Here is an 18,769-nt window from a genome sequence, read left to right as displayed (position 1 = left end):
GACTGAGCGTAACGGCAGTATCACAGCTTCGTGGAGACTAATACGATGAGCGAAGTACATCTTGACTGGCCTATAGCTTGCAACGAGCGGGGAGTGCATTCGCGGCGAGCCCTTCATGGCGCGCCTTGCTCACTGCGATATGTACCACAGGACGGAACCGTTTAGCGCAGCCCAGGCAATCTCGTATAGAGCAGTGTTACGTGCCACGTCCCAGAACATCAGCATGGCGACAGCTCGCGAAAGCAAGTTGAAGCTGAGCATGTGGCGATGAAAGGGTGGAAACAGACCGGCCGTGATGAAGGCGCCCCCAAGTCCAAAGCAGAGAGCGCTGACGGTGAAGATGAGCAATCGTACCGAGGACACATCGTCTCCGCGAGTGAATGCCTCACCTAAAGGTCCTCACGAGCTGCTTTGCAGATTGGACGTTATCGTCATATCCATCCAAAACCATGCCAGGTCGTATGAGAGCAACGATGCTGGCGGGCACAAGGATCGCTCCCTGTAGGTAAAGAGCCGCAGATGAAATCCGATACTTGTTGGTGGCCATGCTGTCATGAGATTGTCGTGCTCGAGAGCTGACTTCGCCGTCAACAAGGACTGTAGTGTTCTTTGCTGGGTGTCGCAATATTTGGACTTGTTGCAGTCAACCTGGACGGTACGCAGACATACTATGTAGTGGGCATTAAGCGGCAGCCAAAATGATTGCTAATGACAGTCAGCGGCTCCTTTGGGCCAACAATTATACGAGCCAGCGAGTTGTTTAGAGCTTCGCGGCTTCAGGCTGAGCATCATTTATGCTTATGACTTCTGCGCATGTCGGCAGCATAAGTCAGGCATTGTCATGATCTCGAGAAGCACAGTAGTTGGATGAGATGTATAATGCCTCTAGTGATGTACGGAGGCTGTTGTTGGACAGGAGTCCTTCGAGGGTGTTGAGTTTCGGCAACCGGCAATGACCCATTCGCGGGTCGGCAGGAGGCAGAGATCGCAGTCGCGAAAACTTCGTCTCGAGTTCACCCGCCCTCGTCTCCTGCCCTCGTGGATACACCACGCGAGCATAGCATGTCTGCACAACCAACCGCGTCCCCAGTGTACCCAATGGCTGCGACCGCTGGGGTGCGTAAGCCTCGAAAGTCGCGTGGTCGTGGTCTCAGAACAACGGTACGTGGAGAACCGTCGATTCGTGCACCAGATGACGGCAGTTCCTAATGAATCATGAATACAGACTGGCTGGTGAGTTCGTGCGCGTCGAGGTCACGTCTTGCAAGCGATGAGCTGTGGCACAGCACGACTGCGACATGCTCTTGGTGTGGTCGTTCGCCGACCTGCTTGCACCACGACATGTCATCGGTTGCATATCACATCGCTGAGCTTGCCTGCCGGCGAAATTTGATAGTAATGAACACAATCGCAGACATGCTAATTCAGTCGCAGCACTATCTGTAGAAAACGACATATGAAGTGCGATGAGGTCAAGCCACTCTGTGGACCATGTAGCAAAGGCGATCGCGAGTGCATCTATGGCCTGGCGACAAACGAGGAGGACGAACCACAGACTTCTCACTCCGTCTCTTCGCAAGCCAGTGTGTACGTATCAGCACCTCAACATAACACTCCGCAGCAGCATCGGACGAGCTTCTCATCCAACCCAGATTCTAGAGCACTCCCCCAGCGGCAGTGGCCAACGACTCCGGTGACTGAAGAGCCGGTGGTGGGCGCAAGTCCGCAGAGCAACTTCAGCACTTCGACTGGATATGGTACCGAAGTGGCACCACTGAGATGGTTCGGCTTGCTTGCTGGAGATGCACAGAATGGGGACTTGAACTTACCTGCCTTGGACAGCCTCAGTGACGTTCAACGCTATCTTTCGCGCCACGAAACAGGCCCACCTGCACCAAGCATTTCGAGCCCAAGGACACCACTAGGATTCAGCGCAGACTCTCTTCAGAATCCGTCAAGAATGCTACAGATATCAGCATTGTCACCAGCACCTCCTAATGGCGGTCCAGTCATTGACGAGCGGCAGTACTGGCAAGCTGCAGAACCTATACAGCTCAAGGATCATGAGCATGACATGTATCAACGTTTTGTGTTGGTGCTGAGTCTCTGGATCGATATGTTTGATCCTCTGAAGCACTTTTCGGCACTAGTACCACGTCTGGCGATTCGCAACGAGGGCCTGATGAAGGCTATCCTGGCGCTTGGTTCCCGGCATCTGTCCATCAAGCCTGTGCACAGTGGGGAAGCTGTCGTCGACAGAACAGCTGCAGTGCAATACTACTACGAGACCTTGCAGTATCTACAGAATGCCATGCGCTTTACATCGTACAAAAACAGTCCTGAACTTCTTGCAACAGTCTTGACCGTTAGCCTGTACGAGATGATCGACGGTGCGGGCAAGGGATGGGAACGGCACTTGAAGGGCGTCTTCTGGATTCAACGTAGCCGCGATATCAACGGCGAGTCAGGAGGTCTCGAACAAGCTATCTGGTGGGCTTGGCTAAGACAAGACTTCTGGGCAGCATTTCGGGAACGCAGACGATGCTTCAGCTTCTACAAGCCAACCAAGCCATATCATGTTATGGATGTGTGGGACATGGCGTCCAGGGAAGTGTATATCCTAGCGCAGTGTGTCAACTACAGTTCCGACGAGGAAAAGCAGAATGGAGAGCGAGATCTTGGTGGTCGAATAATGCGAGCGAACACACTACTCAATATGCTAGACGAATGGCGGAACAACATTTCCATTCATTTCCAGCAATTGCCTCTACCAGACTCCGCGGATCGAGCCTTTCGACCAATTTGGATACATCCACCGGCTTTGGGGACGTCTCTGCAGATGTATAGCATGGCTCGCATACTTCTGCTTATTCATCAACCCGCGGCTGGAGGATATCTGGAGTATCTGGGACGGGACAAGATCATCACTGAGTGTATAGACATGATCGGTGGTATCGCACTTAAGGCATGTGATGATGCTTCACGACTCATGTCCACTCAGTGCCTTTATGCTGCAGGCCTGTACTGTACCGACTCGGCAAAGCGGCAGTGCATTGCTGAGCTTATATCAGAGTTCTCCGTCACTACTGGCTGGCCAACCAATACTGACTTGGCAGAAGAGCTCAGGGTCGAGTGGAGCAAGCAAAAGCCTGGATGAGCGACACGGTTACGATGGTAACGAACTTCCTCCCACCTTGATAAAGCTTCCAGACGATAAGGTGGCAACATAGCCCGTGCATAGCTGTGGGATAAGTGCGCGGAGCTCGACCATGTAACTCGTCTTTAAAGGTCCACATGCATGGACATAGAGTTGACGCACATCAGAGCCCGACATTAAGCACTACATACTGGAACTCCGCACGCTGATGAGCCGGATCTTGGTTACGAGAGCAGTACATGGAGAGAAGTTTGCTTGGCTATGTTCTGGGTCCAGGCTACTTCTGGATATACTTCCTGAGCAACACGTGAATAAGAATATAGACACCAATGCCGAATGCACACATTCCAGACTGGAGAAAGTGTTAGTGTAAACTTATAACATTGTCACAGACGGGCTCAACCCATTGCACTTACGATGACGCCAAAACCGAGCAAATACTTTGGTGCATCCTTGGAAGGAAACAAGTAAGCACCATAGATCTGCGCCAGATTTCCCAAGGCGTTGACCAAAGCAAGAGAGACTGCTCGGACTTCCTGCGGCATTGCACCGAACGTGCTGGATGCATAAGAGAGTGCCAGACCATTGGTCGACCAAAGAGCTGCAGCCATGAATATCAAGAGAATGTAACGAGCCTTGAAGTTGTATACCACGCAGATGATAATCGAGCAGACCAATGCTACAACCAACCACGAAGCAATGATGAGACCCCGTTGGCGTGGGAACTTGTCGCTAAAATAGCCAGTGGTGACCACGCAGACGAACGCCACGGCGTAGATCGGGACGACCATGTATTGTGCCATGTGCGAGGTGTATCCCAGACCTTTGACCAGCGTTGGGTAGAAATATGATAAGGTTGACGAGCCTACGATTACCATATATCCAGCGACAAATATCCAAGTGCGCCAATTGCGGACAGACTGCGAGAGGGCTTGGAAGGAAGTGAGATGTGGTGTGTCTTCAGTCCTGAGGTGGACGTTGTCTGCCTCAAGTCTCGAGATGGCAAGTTCACGTTCGGCCTCGGTCATCCGTGTGATCAGACGCTTGCTGTTGGCCGGGAAGTCGGGAAGCAAGAAAGCGGCAATGAGGGCGAAGCCCGCGGTCGCAACACCCTCGACGATGAACAGCCATCTCCAGCCTTCCAAGCCGTGGTGGCCGTTCAAACCTCCCGTGATCGCACCTGCCAGAATGCCGCCGAAGGCCCCGGACAACACGGCGGCTGAGATGTATACAGCGAAGCGCTTCGACTGCTCGTTCTTTCGATACCAGGAGGACAGGATCAGGAGGATACCAGGTGCAAATCCAGCTTCCAGGACGCCGACGACGAGGCGAAGGGCGAGCAATTGGTGATAGCTTTGGACGAGGGCCATGCAAGCCGTGGCAATGCCCCAGAGACACATGATGGTAGGCTAAGTAACATCGTCAGCACGTCGTGTGAGAGTACATGCCCGACCGGAGTACGTACTAAGAAGATTGATGGCCTGGTCTTGGACAAGATGAGATTCGATGGGACCTCGAAGACCACGTCTGGAGATTGTCAGCACAAGCCCGGCATGACTGCAGTTCGTAAGCACTTGCAGGTTACGAAGAAAACCACCAGTGAGATCGAATATTGGTTGGAATCCATTCCCAGGTCAGTTGTCATGCCTGCAACCTTGGCATTGCCGATATTTGTGCGCTGGTGATATCAGTATGCGTTGAAAGTCACCATGGACATCCGGTAGGACTCACGTCCATGTAGGACAGGAGGTACATGATCCATATCGTTGGCAAGAGGCATAAATCTATCCTCCTCACCAATGCCTTCTCTTCTTTGGAGCGTTCCATGGTGTCGATAGTGCCGATGACTTTCTCTTCGACGAACTCGCTGTTGTGCTTCTCGTCGACGTACGACATGATGGTGTTGCAAAAGGGTTGAGGCACGATCTGCTGAATGACTCAAGAATGTATCCTCGTGGAAGGGAAGTGAGGATCTCGCTGAGCGAAATGGCGATGGTCGTCAAAACGAACGACTTTCACGTTGATGTTATAGACATCTCACGATATGCCCACGGCTCTCATCATCCGATGTCCAGACGTTCATGGGCTGACACGCGAAGTGCTGGGGCTTTCGGTGGCTTCTCCGCATACATTGGCCACCCCAATGTATTTTCCATGGTATCTGGGGTCATGACCTGTGTCTGGCCAGTCGGATCAACGCATGCAGTGCTCCCGTGCCATCCAGGTCCGCGGTAGGACAAAGTTAATGTTATGGAAGAACCGCGGTGGGATATGAAGCCCTCGATACGAGACTTGTGCGGAGAAAGCAGGCTTGGTCGTTTCGGTGGCGCAGAGAGATGGCACGACTCGAGTCAGCCTGCCTCGTGTCGAGACTCAGTTTTATTCTCACGAAGCCCAGCCTACTGGTCAACAATACACTACTTCGACTCGAGGTAAATCTGGAGCACTGAGGGGATTGCGGAGTGATAGGTGCGGAGACGCGGTTCGCTCACCTCGTCTCGTGAGAAGGACCAAGTTCTCGGATCTACGAAGCAAGATCTGTCGATCAGCAGAGCCAGCCAGAAACAAAGCGATTTCTGGTCTTCGAACCACGTCTTGTGCCAGGCACTTGCCGAAAGGTAGGTGTTCGAAGCGAGGCAGCTCGCTTCCTCTCTTCTTCCCATTGCTGTTACAAGACTCCACACAATACATTTGCACAGTACTCACCTCCATCGTCCTCGACGCGACCTTCGGAACAACGAACTAGCGGCTAGACATATATAACTCTCATCAGGTAAGTCTCTCATCAACCAGAAGCGATCTCATCCATCCTCAGGGCTTCAATATCCGTCTTCGCCACCAATACCACAAGACGCAAACGCTCACAATGGTTCAAGCCGTATCTCTAGAGTCGTCCGGACCAGGCAACGGACACTTCAACGGCACCTCGAACGGACAGAGCAATATGGCCTCAGAATCGCCCGTACCCGTCCTATCGACCCAACCAACATCAGAGACCAACTTCGCCATTACACTCAAAGACAAAGTCGTTGCCATCACAGGAGCCAACCGCGGTATTGGTCTCGGCATAGCGGAAGTCTGCCTTGCCAATAATGCCGCCTGCGTCTACAGTCTCGACCTCAGCGAACCTTCCGAGGACTTTGCACAACTATCCAAGCGCCATCCCGGTAAATTCAAGTTCCTGCAGATGGACGTCACGAACGAGGAATCTGTCAAGAAAGCAGTCGATAGTATCGTCGATGCCGAGGGTGCCATCCACGGTATGGTGTGCAATGCAGGCATGACCAAACATCAGCCCGCACTGGACTTCAGCATGGCTCAAGTCGAGCAACTCTTCCGTCTAAACGTCTTTGGAGTCTGGACCTGTGCCACGGCTGCCGCACGCAAATTCATCGAGCTCGGAGTGAAAGGATCAATCGTCTTCACAGCATCCATGACATCCTACCGACCGAACCGCGCCGCCCCTTCAGCTCCCTACGGTGGCACGAAAGCCGCTGTACGGAATATGGCGCACACTCTCGCTATGGAATGGGCACCTCACGGCATCCGCGTCAACTCCATCTCGCCTGGTTTCGTGCGGACGGCGATGACGTATTTCGTTGATCAGACGCCTGATTGGGATCTGAAGATGAAGTATTATGGTGGAATGCCGCGGTTGGCATTGCCGCAAGAGTTGGGAGGTGCGTATGTGTATTTGCTGAGCGAGACGGCGAGTTATACTACCGGGATTGATATTCCTATTGCTGGGATTGTTGGGGCGTGGTAGGGATTTGATGTGTAGGGTAGGGATATGAGGAGCATACTTTGGGAGTCAATGGGGCATGATGTAGATGTGATACCACTTAGAGCCAGAGTACAATGCATCAACAATAATCACTCTGGGTGAGGCACAGATGGCCATCACGTGACTGTGTCCAAGGGCCTCAAATTCGCAGCTTAAAGAAGTTTGACCTGCAGCGTTGCGGGACACCTCGCAGCACACCCGCATTCGTTGCATATTTTGAAGGACCAGTAATTGGTCGCTACCATAAACCTCGACAAGCTGTCTCTCGTACGGCTGTCCCTTGTCTCTTCCTTTTCTTTGCGCTTGCAAGTTCAAGCGCCCGCAGCAGGCTCTGCATTTCACTCCTCTACCGCTACCGGACGACCAGTGCTCACACTCTGCGCCGTCACCCTCCATCTCGCCAATACCTCACGCACCTACGCTTCAGGCCACAAAGGACGCAAAATGCCACCCAAAAAGGCAGTCAAGGAGGAGAAGGTCTTGCTAGGCCGCCCTGGCAACAGTCTGAAGAGTGGGATCGTATGTACGCTGGCCATCAAGTGCGTGCCTTTGCGCATATCACACTCCTCACCTACTAATCAACACTACTTGCTTTAGGTCGGACTCGCCAACGTAGGCAAATCGACCTTCTTCCAGGCTCTGACTAAATGCTCGCTCGGGAATCCTGCCAATTTCCCCTATGCTACCATCGATCCCGAAGAAGCACGTGTTATTGTGCCGGATGAGAGGTTCGATTGGCTGGTCAATTACTACAAGCCCAAGTCTATCGTGCCGGCCAATCTGACCGTCTACGATATCGCTGGTCTGACCCGTGGCGCTTCCACCGGAGCTGGACTGGGAAATGCTTTCTTGTCCCATATCCGTGCCGTCGATGCTGTCTTCCAGGTCGTGAGATGTTTCGACGATGCCGAGATCATTCACGTCGAGGGTGATGTCGATCCGGTGCGCGATTTGGAGATTATCGCTGAAGAGTTGAGGATCAAGGATATCGAATTCACGGAGAAGGCACTTGAGAATCTGGTCAAGCTGACCAGGAGGGGTGGTCAGAGTCTGGAGATGAAGAAGCTGAAGGAGGAGCAGGCGACAGTGGAGAAGGTGTTGGAGTTGTTGAAGAGTGGCAAAGATGTGAGGCATGAGAATTGGTCGCCGAAAGAAGTGAGTCTTGCATTGCATCGTCCCTTCATCCCCAGCACCCCCTTTTATCATGTCATGATGAACAAGAGATCTTATCTCTATAATCCCAGCTCTTCGAAAGTCTCACGTCACAGACGTAAGAGGCGCATGAGAGAACGTCCTACCTGATACCGACAATCACATCACAATCATACATCGCATAGACATAAAAGCAAATTGCCACCAAATACTGATCATATGCTATTAGGTCGAAACAATCAACCCTCTTTTCCTGCTCTCCGCCAAGCCAGTCGTCTACCTCGTGAATCTGAGCGAGAAGGACTATATCCGACAAAAGAACAAGCACCTGCCCAAAATCGCCGAATGGATCAAGACTCACGCACCCGGTGACCCCATCATCCCGATCTCCGTCTCCCTCCTCGAACGCCTCACACGCTTCGAGTCCGACGCAGCCGTAGCAGAAGAGCTAGAAAAGATCGGGACCAAAGACGTCCTACCTAAAATCATCACCACAATGCGGAAAGCGCTCAACCTAGGTTCCTTCTTCACGACCGGCACGGACGAGGTCAGACAATGGACCATTCGGAACGGGACCAAGGCGCCGCAAGCAGCGGGTGTGATTCATGGGGATTTCGAGAAGACGTTCATTCAGGCTGTTGTGTATAATTTTGGCGTGCTGAAGGAGGTTGGGGACGAGGCGGGCGTCAAGGCGCAGGGGAAGGTGATGACGAAGGGGAAGGATTATGTGGTTGAGGATGGGGATGTGTTGCTTATCAAGGCAGGAGCTGCTAAGGGTTGAGTGGGGAGGTCCAACTTGTGGCGTGAATGAGGGTCGAGGCGCTGCAGAGTGGACTCTGCCGGATTACTGCCATGTCAGTCGCAATTCGCGCCTGTGCCATGAGCTGACGTCGGGCTCCGAGGTTAGAAATGCTCATCTGTATCTCGCACCACTGCCTAGAGCTTCAGAGCATGGGAGTATGCGGCAATCAAAAGCCTGTTACTGTCATTAGCACTACCGCCTTTACAATTGGTCTGAATTTCAGTCCAAGTCTGCAGCTTGCCACGTGGTTGTAGGTAAGCGCGCACCCACCAAGCCTATAAAGCTTTCTTTTCATTCTCATCCACTTCGACCCTCTTTCTCTTCACCATGACACCTTGGTGTTCGATTGTTCATCGGGCTCCCGGGGCGCAAACGTGAATGAAACCATGAAGTGTCACCTTCCACTTTCCACGCCGGAGAAGGACTAAAGACGATCCGGCACGAATTCCTGCAAGCAATCGAAGTTCATTTCAAGCTGCTCGTAACCAGCCGGCCAGGCGGTTCGTGTTTGGAAGGGACTCGGAGGTTTTTCTGCGGTGCGTGAGGAGGGAGGTGGTTGACAGAAAGGCGCGCTGGGCTGGGCTGGGCTGGGCTGTGGGAGCTCAGTTCAGCTCAGCTAAAGAGGTTGAGACGCAGACTACGGGAGTCTGCGCTCCCACTCGTGTGAGCGGGCAGGTATGTGTGAGGTGCTACGGGAGTGCTTTCTTGCCCGCTTGTCCGCTGGAAAGGGGAGGAAAGGGCTACGGGAGCTCTTTCCTGCATCGCTGGGAGTGTCATGGGGCCACTCTCGTGCGAGGAACACGTGCAATACGCCTGGCCGAAGGCGTGTAGGTGACTTAGCAGCGCCTTCACACACCCATGTAATTTACCAATGCTTCTGTGGCTCTAACAGAATCTCATGCGCACTCGACTATCATGCCAGATAGCCTGTGCTTCCCACATCAGATCCTTGGACTACACCTAAGGATAGATCAACTTCAGCATGAACCATCTGAAACACAAACCCCTATCATCAAGATCATGAACGGCTCCGAGTTGATAGTGGTGTTTGCTGAGATCTAAAGAACGAAATGGCGCTCCAATGTTGTCCACGGGCTCACTCGAGGATATTGCGGAGGAGTGCCTATGTGTTTGGCGCATCTTCCTATCAATATTGCGTACTCCTGCCATCTATCTATCTATCTGATAGCAGGAGACACACACGGACGCAAGTCTCGTGGCTAGTCCTAGATTGGATGGCGGGCACGAGATGTGTGTCGTTTTGTGCCGTGTTCTTCAGGACACGACGCAGCGCGAGCGGTGTATAGGAGGTCGGTCTGCAAAGACTGCTGCTGTCACTATATGTGGTGGGGCGCTCCGGTCGATCTCTTGTGCACTGCATTGCGTAAGGGATGGTTCATGCTGAGACGCCTTAGACTCCAAGCACGAAGGCACCGAGATCGTGAAGATGCATGTCCTTGCCGCGCTGGCCAGAATGTGTTGATCTTGTCTGCTGGAGTGCGGGCGTACATGACAAATTTCTCTTTCTTCCTTTCTTCGGCTCGTACTGTCTGAGGAATCATGGTATGAGGTACAGGTCGTGGCGGAAATTATGGCAAGCTGTATATATACATGGAGTCACGCCTCCTGCCAGGGTCTGTGGGTTGACAGAGCAGTATCGCCGATCAGAAGACCTGCACCTTCTTGATCTCCCTCAGAGCCCTCCTCATCCCCTCCAACCTCGCCTTCTCCTTCACCACCACATCATTCACAAACTTCTTGAGCGCCGTCCTCCCCTGTCTCACATGCTCATCCTGCCAAGCGGCCAACTCCCCGGCAACAGTAGTCTGCGTATACCTCAACTCACACCCCAAACTCTCCAGCTCCCTCTCACCCTTCCTCGCTCGCTCCATCGCCTCATCCGCCGCCGCTTTCTTCGAGTCTTCGAAGAGCCCGATGTTAGGTGTCCAGCGGTTGGAGCGAGAAAGGGAGTCGATATGCCGGAGGACGTTACGATGCGTTTGTGCCATCGAGCCTATGAGGTACGCGGGCCGGTTAAGAGCCACGGCTAATGCGGAGGACGTGGAGGTTGTCGAGTGGAGGGTGTAGTATAGTGCCGTCCAGGGCGAGGCCTCAGTGGGGAGGAAGACTTTAGTGTAGCGGTCATAGGCTGTGATGTAGCGTTGTGGGAGGCAGAGGAGGGTGCTCAGACGTGAAGACGCGAGGGTGGAGGCTTCGAAGAAGTCGTTGTCGAGCATCCTTCTCCTGTTCACGGCTCGTGTGACTTTCTTGGTTGATAGGGTGATGCTACGGATCTGGTCTTTGGCGTAGGCGACGAAGTTCTCTACTTCTTGCGTTTCCGTCATCACGACGGGCTCGTAGTCGTCCTTCAGATTGTCTACCCGTGCTTCGGCTTTGCGCTTGCTACGCTCGGTGAGCATCTCGGCGTCCAGTTCAGGCACGAGGAAGAATTCCCACACTAGTTCGTGGGTGGCGAAGGTACCGTGAGTAAGTAGGTTGCGAAAGAAGTTGTCGAGTCGGAGCTGCGTATCCCTCAACACAGCTCGGGACGGCTTAGACGGTATAAGGAAGGGTGAAGGGAGATTAAAGTGTGATGGTAACCAGGAGGCAGGGCATTCAATCGTGAGCCAATTAGCTAGGTTCTCGAAGTCCTGGAGGGAACGCCGGCAGGTTGTAACGGTGGTAGAGCCGTTGGCATTCTGGGCGCCAGACTTCAGTACAAAGCGTACTGTGGCGTCCTCGACGAAAAAGGAGCGCACGACCGTTGTGCTTCGTCCATCCTTGCCGGCTGGGGTAGATAGAAGGACGAGGTCGTCGATGCGGTTCCGGACATCGTCGTCTTTCGCTAATTCGACTGCGCCTAGCCCACGGATATCTTTCAGTGTGATGTCGACCCGTGGATCACCGAAGAGCGCTCGCACCAGATCTATGCGGCCATATTTGCTACCGACCATGAGCGGCGTGAAACGCTTGTCGTTTGTAGCATTAACATCTGCATCGCACTGTCGAAGGAGCTTCATCGTTGTCTTGGGATCCACAACAACGTGCAGTAATGTGTTGCCTTTGGCGTCTACGTGATCGTCTAGGTGTAAAGGCAGGCCATCACCTTGCGTGGCTGTGGCTAGCGGGATTGCAGAGTCGATCATCGAGTGGTACTGTCTATGGTCGTAGGAGCGACACAGGGCGAAGAGCGGTGTCTGTCCATGCTTGTCCTTCAGTCGCCAAGGCAGCTTCTTGCCAAAACGTTGTATGAGGTAGGGTTGGTTGAAGAGGTAGTGCGCCATGCAACGGCCCTGAGCATCCGGCATCCTTAGGTATCGTAGAAGCTGCTCCTCTGAAGCACGGCTCTCAAGAAATTCGAGTAGACACTCAATCACGGGCCGATCTCCTGCTTGTACAGCGGCGCCCAACAGCGTCGTGCCTGCATTATTGATGTCGTCAAGCACAAAGTCGGCACGGAAATGTGCTGGCAAGTTGAGCAAGAAGCGCAGAGCGTCATTCTGCCCACTATCCGTAGCCATCATAAGTACGGAGTTGCCTTCCGCATCTTGCGTCTGTGCGAGTTTGTCGGAAGATAGATCGCCGCCTGGTGCATTACTGTTGATTGAATCAACGCTTCTCTTTCGTGAGTGCGAACGCGAAGAGTACCCTGATGAGGCTGACTGGCTTCTCGGTAGCGACGCCATCGAGACACGCTTCTTGACCTTGACATCGAAGTGCTCTGGTGGTGGCGTAGGTGGACGCTGAAACGGGAAGACGTGTCCAAGCGAGCCATTCGCGGCAAAGTCAGGTCGGTGGTTTTCATTGCTCATTTCACCGTGCTTGCTGGGTCCTTCGAGTACAGGGTCTAGGACACTGTCATCTGATAGCTCGTCCGCAACATCCGTAGGCGATTCCTCAATGGTGGCTTCGCTCGGCGGCATCATAGAAGGCTCCAGGATTGCTTCCAGTGCCTGCAGATCACCGCCTCGAACCGCCTGCCACAGAAGCCTATTGCGCTTGCTCGCTTTCCGAAGCGCGGATGAGCTGTTCGTCAGATGTGCCAGAACAGCCTCCAAAGTTGCCAAAGCATAACCCTGCTCACCACTGTCCACCTCCTCGGTGAAAATAAAGTAGCGCATGTACAGAAGCCGCGAATGCAAATGCCGTACTCCACTCCTGATCACCACAATCAACAGCATTGACACCAGGATATCAGCATTGATAGTCAACACTGAAGATGTTGCCTGAGCATCCTCGCTAGAAGAAGATTGCTCGCTAATAACCTTCTGCGTCGACAACAAGATCTCCAGCATTTCCTGAGCACTACTCGAGACACCCACCTTCTTGAAAGCATCCACACCATTTGCCAGTCTAGCCGACAGCTCACGTTTGCCCTGCATACCTCCTTCGATAGGTATGCCCACTTGCGCGATGTCAATATCGGACATCTTACGGATCTTATGGTCGAGATCACTGTCGTCTGCTTTGCGACTAGCGCATACTTTCGGGAAGAGCGTCTGGTCATGAACCTGTTCGGAGATGTAGCGTTCGAGCATGCGCTCCACCATAGGTCCAGTAAGTTCGGTATTTGCCCCGAGGAGGGATAGCTGGTGCTTGTCGACTTGTTGGAAGAGGTCGATCGCAGCTGTGACTGCGCTTTCGAGGGACATGCGTAGTGCCTCTTCTTCGGGCTCGAGCTCCAGCTGGGTAGGAGGCAGTGTAGAGTGTCCAGACAATGAGGACTTCAGCGATGAGACAGAACTGCTCATTGATGGCGTAGACTGCTGCGAGCTGACCGACGACCTTCTAGATCGTGGTGTATGCACTGGCTTTTGGTTCGTCGATACGAATTCGCGGATGATCCTCTCTAGTCCACCTGCCATCTGTCTAGAGATCATCGGAAACTGATTGAGCAGATCGCTGAAGTTCTTCACATTCTTCTTCTTCGGCACAGGCGGAGGCTCACCAGCAGTCGAAGGCCCACTTTCCGATGCCTCCGCTAGCAGTTTCCTCCGCTCCTTGCTCGGCTCATCACTAATCACTGCCGGTATGACTAGAGTCGCGTGATACATACCTATTAGTGGTCGCGAGATGTAGTAGATGAGCCACTGCTGTCCATCGGGTGTGTCCGGGTAGTATATCGCATCCTGCAGCAGCTGCGCCTGATTGAGTGTCTTGAAGCCTTTATTGCTATATACGAAGGCGTCCTTCAACACTACCGTCCGGCCATTGATCGTACTGTACTGCTTCGCTTTGCTCTTGTTCTCTCGAACATTCCCGCCCTCCCTCGCTCCATTACCTCCAGGTGGTGCTCCCCCTGGAACTCGTAGAACATGGCTGGCCAAGAACTCATCGGTTGCTGCTAGTTCTGCGTAAGGCGTGTTCGTCTCGCGGTCCTTGGCATTCAGCAGTACGTCAGTCGTCGGGACCAGGATGACGTGGTGGTTTATCGGCGAGCATTGCGACGGTAGTGCGCTTCTGAAGAAGGCGCGCAAGAACGGGTTGAGTGGTTGCATGAAGTTGGAGGTATCGCGATCATGCTGGCATAAGTTGAAGTCGTATTAGGTCTCGACTGCACTGGCACACAATTCGGTCGTCCTTAGCTGAGAAAGCGGACAAGTGGGTTGTCTAATGCATGGTGCAACCCAACGCAAGGCCATCGTGGCTGTCAGCTGCCAGGAACATGCACAGAGCGACGCTAGAAGCTCGCTTACAGCGGTATGGAGCTACGGACCGTGGACGGAAGGCCCGTTACCCATATCTTGGCATTCATGTGCAGATGTTCGCCACAACATCCTGCGTCTCGCTGTTGTCTACATACATGGACCAGTGCGGCCTCTGATTGTCAGAACATAATGCGGTAACTTCTGCACCGAGATATCGGGAGGGCTATATTCTACAACACCGCACAGAGGCAAAATCATGTACGTGCAAGTTTCCGGCAAATGCTCCAGCCACGCACGGCCACGAGAAGAGAATCGCCTTCATCCGCACTCCCTCTATACACGGAAGGCATAGGCACAAAGGTTCCGTTCTAAGCATTCGAGCATCAGATCCAGGCACAGGTGAAGCCTCCTGGTCCATCTCGCATCGACATTGCCTTCTGGACCGCATTGGAAAGCTTTGCATACACAGCGCCCACGCGTCCTGCCTCCACCAGAATCCCGATGCTGCTGGCGAAGAACTAGTCGCGTCCTGGCATTGCGGGTTGTGGTAGGCAAACAAGTCATGATCGCTACTGACGCCAAGATCATACCCGTCCTAGGGGTAACGCACTGAAAAGTGCATCGATGGGCTGACACGTCGTCCACTCCTGTCGGTGTGAACTCTCCAATGCTGATTCTCGCTCGTTTGCTCAGTCCTCGTGCGAAGCAAGTGGCCAGCCAGAAGCTTTGCACTCATGATGCTGTGACGAGATTCCCCTTCTCAGAGAACTATGTGGACATCCCTGTAAGAAATGTGGGAGAATGATTTCCTCTTTGTCCCTGGGGTGGTGAATAGGAGTTAAACAGTGTCTTCGAGAGTTCCTTCGTATACCTGAGCATACGCGAGAGTCACTCGAAAAGCGTCGGGCCGGGCCAGTCTGAGCATTGATAGGTCTTGTGGAGTCCCATCACCGTCACCAGCATGAATATACTCTGGTATCGGGTCTACGTGACCCATTTAGATATATCTCGCATAGCTTGTAGTCGAGAGATGAGCAAGGCACGACAGTACGAGACACATATGTGAACGAGCCAAGACATAAGTCATGCGGGTAAGCTTCGGTCCCTGCCGATCCGTCTCGACGTCATGGCGCGCGCTTCAGCCGCGGCAAAAAGGTGCAACGTTGCACACGTGAGGCAGCCAGCATGATTGTGTTTCCTTGACCACTTTGAAGCTTTCGAAGGTTCCACAGCTTGGGATAGCATTGAAGCTCACAGCTGTCAAACCCAACATATCACCATCATGGACGTAAGCATACCATTGCACTCCCCACATGTCAAGAGAAGCTTCTACTCACCGCCATCTCTGTACAACAGGTCCACCACCTATACGCCTTTGCAACAACCGGCTACCTCACCCTCCAATCCCTCCCTCTGCTCTTCACCCCCTCCCTCATCGTATCTCTGCTCGCCTCTGAACCCCGACGGATCACAGGCCTAGAGACCTACCTCTGCCGCTCCTCCGCCCTCACCCTCCTCGCCTTCGCCGTCCTCATCTTGCTCCTCACCGGCGTGATCCCTTCGACCAATAGCTGGGATGCCTCAGCCACAACGAGCAATGGAGAGGATGCAGCAAAGAAGAATCCATATGCGCAAGGGACGGCCGTGATAATCACGGTGTATCACGCCTTGACATCCTTCTACATCTACATGCAAATCGCCTCCTCCCGCTCCCGCAGCGGGACCTTCGCCTTCTACGCCGGTCTGACCTTCAGCGCCACACTCTTCTGCTTCGGGATCTGGGTCATCTTGTTCGCGGGCGAGAAGGGTAGTGTGAGTAGGAAGACTGGGGCGGATAAGCGGACAGGGAACTGGCCGTTTGGGAACAAGGAGAGTGCGAGGGAGATTAAAAAGGAGAGTCGACGAGAGGAAAAGGAGCGGGAGAAAGAGAAGGATAGGGAGGGGAAGAGCGATAAAGAGGGAAGGGAGAAGGAGAAGGAGAAGGAGAAGAGTAAGAGGCGGAGTGTGACGAGGGGGAGCTCGTGGCGGTGAGAAGTGTGTATTAAGTATAGCAGAGCGAGTGAGGAAATCGTGGTTCTTTTTCGTGCCTAGGATGGCATCTTGTACAGCAAAGCAATAACATTTCTCCAGAAGGAAGAGGTCATTATTAAAAGGGATATCTTTCACCCTTGCGGATCATCTTAACACAGGGGTTGGGGCCCTTCCCTTCATCACATCCCACCACTCTGCATCCCCATCAACGCCCCGACAGCATCAGCCTCCGCATCCTGCCTCTCCTGCGTCTGCATACTTGATTTCATCGGTGTCCCATCCGCACTGATCAGCCCCACCTCGATCTCCCTCGCCCGCTTCAAATTCTCATAATGCGCCATAGTATCTCCTACGTAGTTATCGTAGGGATCTTGATCGCCGTCGAAACCGCCGCTTTTGCCTGTGGGAGGAGGCGAAGGGGAGCGATCGTCTTGGGAGGGTGTCTGGGCTCGGCTTGGGATAAGGGCAGGTGGTGGTCTGTCGTAGGCGTCTTCGTTGTCGTGCATCATATCGTCATTGTCTTCGGGTTGTCCGGGCCAGGGGTGGGAGGTGTGGTGTTGAGAGGCGAGAGTCGATAATGGTGCAGGTGGCAATGCCGGTATATTCGCGAAGCTAGCGGTCGGATGCCGCCAGCTCGGCGACTGAGGCGTCCAGGTCATGTTCTTCGCGTGCTCGACGTCCTTCTCCATCGTCTCACGCACATGCTCGTCGACATCTCGCATCAGACCTTCTTGCTCACCTCTCGCGAGCTCAGACTCCAGTACACCCTCCAGTAGAATCTCTTTGAGACCCCATTCTTCTTTCTTCCTTTGCTCGAGGACTTCAACTTCTTGCTTTAGTTGCTCGTTTTCTTTCGTTGCCCAATGAAGCTGTCGTCGGAGCAGCCGCATGAGTTGATCAGCTGGTATACTGCTTTCCCAGCCAGAGAAATGAATGTCTGCTGGATAGTGGATCATGAAACCTGGTTGGCCGGTTATTGGATGGTGGGCTGGTATGTATGTGATATTGTCATTTGCTGGAGAAGGCGTAACTTCATTGCCGTACTCATCTACCGCCGGTCCCAGCGATGAAGGATCCAGAGGTGTCTGAGCAGATTTCGTATTCGGCGTGCCATTGGTGAGCTTAATCTTGATGCCTTTGCCTTTTCCAGCTGTAATCGGTGTCGCGTCCGCAGCAGCGGTGGCACTACGAGGTATTTCCGGTTCGTGGACAGTTCTCATATGCTTGGCCAGGGCATCAGATCTAGTGAAAGCCTTGTCACATTCTAGCAGTATATCACATCAGCACGTGATCCTCACTACTCACACCAATTAGTAGATCTCACCAGGCAAAGCGCAATAATAAGGCTTCTCCTTAGTATGACTCCTCATATGCGCCTTCAACGCATACCCACTAGGGTGTATGCTATTCTTCCTCTGACACTCGCCCCACTCACAAGCATATTTGGTCTTCTTAAGCCCCGTGGCGCAATGTGTGCCTTGCACATGCTTCACCAACTCATCATTATTCTGAGCGACGCCGAACTCGCAGTCCCGCCAGAGACACGCGGTCTGCGCTTCTTCCCGTAATGTCCATTCGTCGTGTGAGGGGGAGCCGGGGCCATCGCTAAAGCCGTCTTCGGATAAGGCGATGTCGGCGTCCCAGTCTGGTTCGGCGGGCGCGGTGGAGTCGTCGCGAGCGAAGGCGGAGAGGGAGGTGTTGGTGTTGTGGTTGCCTGTTTTGCGGCGTTTGGGTGGTGGTGCGGCGAGGTGCTCGGCGTCGTGGGCGGTGATGTCTACGCTTGGGCGCGAGGAAGGTACGGCGGTGCTGAGCTGGTCTTCGTGGTCGCTGTCGATGGAGGGGACATCGCTGAGGTCTGAAGAGGCGGGTGAACCTTCGTCGGCCATCTCGATGTCTTGCCTGGCCTGGAGCTTGCTCGTCGTCGCGAGGAGTACGAGATGTGGCTGTCTCAATGCTGCAGGAGCTCGCTGGCGTGCTTTGGCTTGCATTGTCGATCCGCTACACAAACTCTCAAGCACAGACCGACTGCTGACTGACGAGATGTAAGATCACTCTCGAAGCTTTTCACCTCAACATTAGCCCTACCTGTTCCTACCAGCATGAGAGCTGTTTACGAGTGACAGCATCCTCGCCATATGGTCATGCCGATCCCACATGCTGCTGACGGCCACGACTGAGTGAGCATGGTGATCGGA

At 53.5% G+C, this 18,769-nt stretch overlaps 7 protein-coding genes across 7 annotated transcripts; 4 read left to right on the top strand and 3 right to left on the bottom strand.

Moving 5' to 3' along the window:
• Positions 1–1,456: 1,456 nt before the first annotated feature.
• LTS14_002033 (uncharacterized protein) lies at positions 1,457–3,157 on the top strand (the record flags this gene model as incomplete). Its single annotated transcript, XM_064834740.1, has 1 exon — positions 1,457–3,157. The coding sequence occupies one exon, from the start codon at positions 1,457–1,459 to the stop codon at positions 3,155–3,157; it is 1,701 nt and encodes a 566-aa protein (XP_064697611.1).
• A 277-nt stretch (positions 3,158–3,434) lies between these two features.
• On the bottom strand, positions 3,435–5,053 carry LTS14_002032 (uncharacterized protein; the record flags this gene model as incomplete). Its single annotated transcript, XM_064834739.1, has 3 exons — positions 3,435–3,509; positions 3,574–4,566; positions 4,889–5,053. 3 exons carry the CDS (start codon positions 5,051–5,053, stop codon positions 3,435–3,437), a joined length of 1,233 nt encoding a protein of 410 aa, XP_064697610.1.
• A 970-nt stretch (positions 5,054–6,023) lies between these two features.
• LTS14_002031 (uncharacterized protein) lies at positions 6,024–6,923 on the top strand (the record flags this gene model as incomplete). Its single annotated transcript, XM_064834738.1, has 1 exon — positions 6,024–6,923. The coding sequence occupies one exon, from the start codon at positions 6,024–6,026 to the stop codon at positions 6,921–6,923; it is 900 nt and encodes a 299-aa protein (XP_064697609.1).
• A 462-nt stretch (positions 6,924–7,385) lies between these two features.
• Positions 7,386–8,874, top strand: OLA1 (Obg-like ATPase; the record flags this gene model as incomplete). Its single annotated transcript, XM_064834737.1, has 3 exons — positions 7,386–7,460; positions 7,539–8,096; positions 8,323–8,874. The coding sequence occupies 3 exons, from the start codon at positions 7,386–7,388 to the stop codon at positions 8,872–8,874; spliced, it is 1,185 nt and encodes a 394-aa protein (XP_064697608.1).
• A 1,685-nt stretch (positions 8,875–10,559) lies between these two features.
• LTS14_002029 (uncharacterized protein) lies at positions 10,560–14,393 on the bottom strand (the record flags this gene model as incomplete). Its single annotated transcript, XM_064834736.1, has 2 exons — positions 10,560–13,930; positions 13,952–14,393. The coding sequence occupies 2 exons, from the start codon at positions 14,391–14,393 to the stop codon at positions 10,560–10,562; spliced, it is 3,813 nt and encodes a 1,270-aa protein (XP_064697607.1).
• A 1,432-nt stretch (positions 14,394–15,825) lies between these two features.
• Positions 15,826–16,574, top strand: LTS14_002028 (uncharacterized protein; the record flags this gene model as incomplete). Its single annotated transcript, XM_064834735.1, has 2 exons — positions 15,826–15,831; positions 15,900–16,574. The coding sequence occupies 2 exons, from the start codon at positions 15,826–15,828 to the stop codon at positions 16,572–16,574; spliced, it is 681 nt and encodes a 226-aa protein (XP_064697606.1).
• Positions 16,575–16,753: 179 nt separating this feature from the next.
• LTS14_002027 (uncharacterized protein) lies at positions 16,754–18,562 on the bottom strand (the record flags this gene model as incomplete). The annotated part of the gene is made up of 2 exons (XM_064834734.1): positions 16,754–17,838; positions 17,899–18,562. 2 exons carry the CDS (start codon positions 18,560–18,562, stop codon positions 16,754–16,756), a joined length of 1,749 nt encoding a protein of 582 aa, XP_064697605.1.
• Positions 18,563–18,769: the final 207 nt, after the last annotated feature.

This window comes from Recurvomyces mirabilis (assembly GCF_035927965.1).
Source record: "Recurvomyces mirabilis strain CCFEE 5264 chromosome Unknown scaffold_4, whole genome shotgun sequence".
NCBI classification, from domain to species: domain Eukaryota; kingdom Fungi; phylum Ascomycota; class Dothideomycetes; order Mycosphaerellales; family Teratosphaeriaceae; genus Recurvomyces; species Recurvomyces mirabilis.
This window is presented reverse-complemented; position numbering and strand designations above follow the sequence as displayed.